At 38.1% G+C, this 5,552-nt stretch overlaps 1 protein-coding gene across 1 annotated transcript; it reads left to right on the top strand.

Moving 5' to 3' along the window:
- The first annotated feature begins 778 nt into the window (after positions 1-778).
- Positions 779-5,040, top strand: LOC148791731 (uncharacterized). Its single transcript, XM_088888616.1, is given in 4 exon segments — positions 779-3,438; positions 3,441-3,677; positions 3,680-4,306; positions 4,399-5,040. Coding segments are annotated over 4 exon segments (3,591 nt in total). The 5' UTR covers positions 779-1,091; the 3' UTR covers positions 4,779-5,040.
- Positions 5,041-5,552: the final 512 nt, after the last annotated feature.

The raw sequence follows: 5,552 nt of genomic DNA, 5'->3' as shown, positions 1-5,552 counted from the left end.
GAATATCTGTTATGTTTTGTATATGTTATTGTAATTAATAATTAGTGAAATGTATGAATTATTTTTTTTTTGAAAACTTGTGATTGCATTTTTTTCATGAATTTTTTGTTCATATTTTATTATTTTTTTGAATAATCCAAAATTTTGATTTTTTTGAATAACCCAAATTTTCTTATTTTGCTTTTTTAATTCTCATTGGTATTAATGTTTTAGTTAAACTGGTGGAGGGAATTATATTCAAGGTCTTTGAGAACTAATAAATGCAAAGGATGACAGGAAATAGTCATAAAACTTACGTAAGATACAAATAATGTGATCAATTGACACACCAAGAGTTGGAAGGATCTGACCGAGTGAAATTTCATATATCGGGTTGAAATTAAGATGGAAATAGAGATATATAAATTGCAGGCTTATGATATTCTTAATTAGGGGTGGTCATGGGCCAGGTTAGGCTATAGGCTTATTATAAATCTTTATTTATGTAATTATTTTAAATAAAATTTAAATTAATAAAAATTAGGGTAAATTTGACTTGTATGGCATCGAAGATTCAAGTTCTCCCATCGAAAGAAACACAAAGGGTTTCAGCAACAGAAACTTCAATTCACTGAAATTTACAGGCACAAATTGAAAAGCTGTACAGGTTTCAGCTTCAAAAATTCAAAATGACTAGTAAAAAGAAATAATGTTTAGACCGAAAAAGCATAGTCAAAATTAAGCAGTTTGTTGTCATGAGAGAGAGTTGTGGTGTTCACATTTCACATCAACGATGTTGCAAACTTTCTGGGTCCCCGATTGAAAGAGATACAAAGGGTTTCAGCGAAAGCAATTTCACTGAAATTTACAGGCACAAAATGAAAATGATATACAGGTTTAATTAAGAACCAAAAATTCAAAATGATTAGCTTAAAAAATAACATTTAGACTCAAAGAGAATAGTCAAATCATGCAAATCAGTATCCATTTTAATTAATCCTGATGACTAAATTGAATTGCTTTGATATTGCCTTATTCTACTTTGCTTTTCATTGTTCATTCACATTGAACCAGGGCAAGGCTAAACATTGCAAATCAGTAGAGCTGCAGCCATGAGAGAAACATTGCATATCACTCTCTACTTTCTCATTCTGTCTTGTGTTTTCCTGGAAGCTCATGCTCAGGATGAAGCAGAAGCTTTGGTGAAATGGAAGGACAGTTTAATCTCTCACTCTCTCACTTCATGGTCCCTCACCAGTCGCACAAGCAATCCTTGCAACTGGACTGGAATTCAGTGCAATAAAGCAGGGGACATTGTTGAGATAAATCTTGCCAACTCAGGACTTGGTGGCACTCTCTACAAATTCAACTTCTCTGCTTTCCCCAATCTCAGCTCTCTCAATCTCAACCTCAACAAGCTTATTGGGGCAGTTCCAAGTCAAATTGGATTACTTGCAAAACTTGTTTTTCTTGATCTCGGCAGTAATAATTTTACAGAAGCTATTCCGTCAGAGATTGGAAACCTCCTGGAGTTACAAGTTCTTCGCCTCCAGAACAATTCATTCACAGGTCCAATTCCATATCAGATTAGCAAGCTACAAAAGGTATGGCATCTTCATCTTGGGGGAAACATTTACCTAGAGAATCCACACCCAATTCGGTTTAAGCCCATGTTATCATTAACTGAACTCCAGCTTGATTATAACCAGCTGAAACCAGATGTTCCCCCATTCATTTTTGAATGTTCAAAGCTCATTTTTCTGGACCTGTCAAATAATCAAATTGCAGGTCCGATACCTATTCAACTTATGATTAGTCTTAAGAATCTTAAAATCTTGAACCTCACCAACAATCAATTTGAAGGGCCAATTCCCATGGAAACCATGAAGCTAGATGAACTTCAAGAGCTGAGGGTAGGAAAAAATAAACTAAATGGTACAATTCCAACAGATATTGGCCTTTTGTCCAACCTCAGAATTCTTGAACTGCAGGAAAATCAATTTCATGGGCCAATACCATCTTCTATAGGAAAGCTCACCATGCTTCAGGAACTAAATCTACAGAAAGCAGGCTTGAATTCCAGTATCCCAGATGAGCTTGGCTTTTGCACCAACCTTACTTTCCTTGAACTGTCAGAAAATAACCTTGCAGGGCCCTTGCCCCCTTCAATGGCCTCCCTAAATCAAATTCTTTATCTTCGAATATCTGGAAGTCAACTATCCGGTGCAATCCATCCGTATTTTCTCTCTAATTGGATAAAACTCATTTCTTTGCAACTTGATACCAACAACTTGACTGGAATAATCCCTCCTGAAATTGGGTCTCTCCATAAGCTCGAGTACTTGTACCTGTTCAGTAACCAGTTATCAGGTTCCATACCTCGGGAGATAGGGAACTTGTTGAACTTGAAGTTCCTTAACTTGAATGGAAACTTGATTACTGGTTTAATTCCTTCCAGCATAGGAAATTTATCTGTGCTTGTCAACCTAAGTCTCTCCAATAACCAGCTCACTGGGTTCCTTCCCCATGAAATTGGCAATATTGAAAGCCTAAATCATCTTGATTTGAATACAAATAAACTGCAAGGAACCTTGCCTTCTTCCATAACCCACTTGAAAAACTTGGTTGCCTTTCATGTTTACAGTAACAACTTCTCTGGTAGTATACCTGAAGATTTTGGCCCCAATTCACTCGAAGTCGCAATCTTATCCTACAACAACTTCTCAGGCAAGGTCCCTCCGCAAATCTGCAGAGGAGGACAGCTCAAACGCTTCACAGCTAATGGAAACAATTTTGTTGGACCAATACCCCAAAGCCTTAAAAACTGCACAGGATTAACCAGAGTCCGTCTTGACGGAGACATCACCAATGCATTTGGGGTATACCCAGATCTCCAACACTTTGATATGGGTGATAATCGGCTGTCTGGTATTTTATCAAAGAACTGGGGAGATTGTGCAAGTCTATCATTTTTCCGTTTATCTGGTAATATGATATCAGGCAAAATTCCCTTGGAGATAATGAGGTTGAAAAACATGCAAGAGCTCGACCTCTCTTCAAATCAACTAACAGGAGAAATTCCTGCGGAGATTTTCCATTCAACTTCTCTTGTATACATGCTAAACCTGAGCAACAATCTGCTTTCAGGACAGGTCCCAGTTGAGATTGGAAGGTTGCCAAATCTGAAAAATTTGGACTTATCACACAACAGTTTAAGTGGATCAATACCAGGGGAACTGGGGGATTGCCGAGAACTAATATCCTTAAATCTCAATGGAAACAAATTAATTGGGGATATCCCACACAAGATTGGGAATCTAGTGTTTTTACAGACTGCACTTGACCTCAGTCAAAATGTTCTCACAGGAAGCATACCACCACAGCTTGGGAGTCTAATCTCACTAGAATATTTGAATCTTTCTAACAATAGGCTCTCAGGTTTAATACCTTCTGCCCTGCAAATGTTAAGGCCTTTCGGGAAGCTTCTCCCAAGGAATTGGCAGGTAACATGGATTTGTGCGGTGAAAAAGTGCAAGGTTTGGCTCCTTGTGGCAGCAAGACTAATAGAAGTGAAAGCACAAAAAATAGGCAGAAGAAATTGATCATTGTTATAACTGTACCTCTTGCTTCTCTTGCCATATTTCTACCCATTTTGTTTAAAATCTTCATCTGCCACTATGAACCCAGAGACCTATCTCAAGAAACTATGATTTAGTGGGTGCAACTTCATTCTCAGTGTGGAATTACAACAAGAAATTAATATTTGAGGATATTGTCAATGCCACTGAAAATTTCAATGATAAACACTGCATAGGGAAAGGGGGTCAAGGGAGTGTCTACAAAGCAATTCTTCCAACTGGAGATGTTTTCGCGGTAAAGCGCCTTCACCCATCAACATCTGATGAAGATAGACTTCATGATAACCAGTGGAATAAGAATTTTCAATCTGAAATATATGCTTTAACTGAAATTCGACACCGAAACATTGTAAAGCTTCATGGGTTTTGTTCAAACAAGGGCTTCATGTTCCTGTTGTATGAATATGTTGAAAAGGGTAGCTTGGGACGTTTCCTACATGAGGAGGAAGAGGCAAGGATGCTGGACTGGGAGAAGAGATTGAAGCTTATTAAAGGAGTTGCACATGCTTTGTCTTATTTGCACCATGACTGTTCTTCACCCATCGTGCACAGGGACATATCAGGGAATAACATTTTGTTGGACTCAGACTTCGAGCCAAAGATCTCAGACTTTGGAGCATCAAGGTTGCTAAGAGTTGGTGAGTCTAACTGGAGCGCACCAGCTGGATCATATGGCTATATGGCTCCAGGTTAGTTTTCTTATTCTTCACACCTAATCTAAACAGTCTGCACTGCTATTAATTAGACTATCTATTAATTTGTGTTCATCATGGTACTGCAGAGCTTGCCACTACAATGAAGGTGACAGAGAAGTGCGATGTGTACAGATTTGGGGTTGTAGTATTAGAAATTATCATGGGAAAGCATCCTGGTGAACTCCTCTTATGCTTACAAAGTGAAGAATATGACCTGCAATTCAAAAGTGCATTGGACCAGCGACTACTACCTCCAACTGGTCTCATTGCACTAGAGCTGGCTTTGGTGGTGACAATTGCTTTGGCATGCACAAATGCAAATCCGACTTCTAGGCCAACCATGCTTCAAGTGTCTCACCAACTGTCAATGAGCAGAAGTCTACCATATTCTGAGCCTTTTCACAAGCTCACACTACAAAACTTGAAACATCTTGGGTATAAAATCCATCAGTTCAGAGTTTGTTAATTGGTGTTTCAGTCTGTCATGGTTACATATGTGCTTGTGCAGGTGGATCAGATTTGAAATGTTCGAAGCATATCTGCAGTTGGTTTTATGCATAATACATTATTGGATGTAAAAGTATGTTTCGTTTGGTCAAAGTTACTATTATGCATGGTAGAGATAAAACTTCTGTATTATTACTTGGGCTGCCAACAGACCTATAGGAACACTTTCATTCTGTGTGCAAAAAGAAAATATTGAAGAAACAGAAAAATAATAAGTGAAATCTCCCTTTGCAAATCTGCAAATTCATCTTCTCTTTTTTCAACTACAATTAATGCATAGAAGACTATGCAGAGTATTCATTGTGAAATTCCTAAAGAATTTTTCCTCAATGTCCTTAGGTTTTAATAGGCAGAAATGAAGGTATTAAAAATACGGAGAAGTACACTGCAGCCCACTTCAGAATTCTGAAATTACAGTAATAGCCCCCCCTATAAACCGCATCCTACCAGTGGATTTGGCATCAACCCATGGTCAGGATTCATCCCACCTGTACGGTGGGGCTAAGAATTCTGAGGTGGGCTGAACAGTCATTCTCCCTTAAAAATATGGGGGCAGATGATAGCAAACCTCTTTAAAGTTAAAGGTGGCATCAACCCTGTGGATTTGCTTGCCTGTTCTTTGTCATGCCTTTCCACTCAATTTGGATTTCTTTTTCTTGAGATCCATAAAGAATATGGTTAGTTTTATTCTCTTTCCACCATTTGTGTTATTTTGCCTCCAAAATAAAGATCC

This window comes from Nelumbo nucifera, chromosome 5 (assembly GCF_055504915.1).
Source record: "Nelumbo nucifera cultivar China Antique chromosome 5, China Antique-T2T, whole genome shotgun sequence".
NCBI lineage: Eukaryota > Viridiplantae > Streptophyta > Magnoliopsida > Proteales > Nelumbonaceae > Nelumbo > Nelumbo nucifera.
The sequence above is the reverse complement of the archived record's forward strand: the minus strand, read 5'-3'. Positions and strand labels throughout refer to the sequence as shown.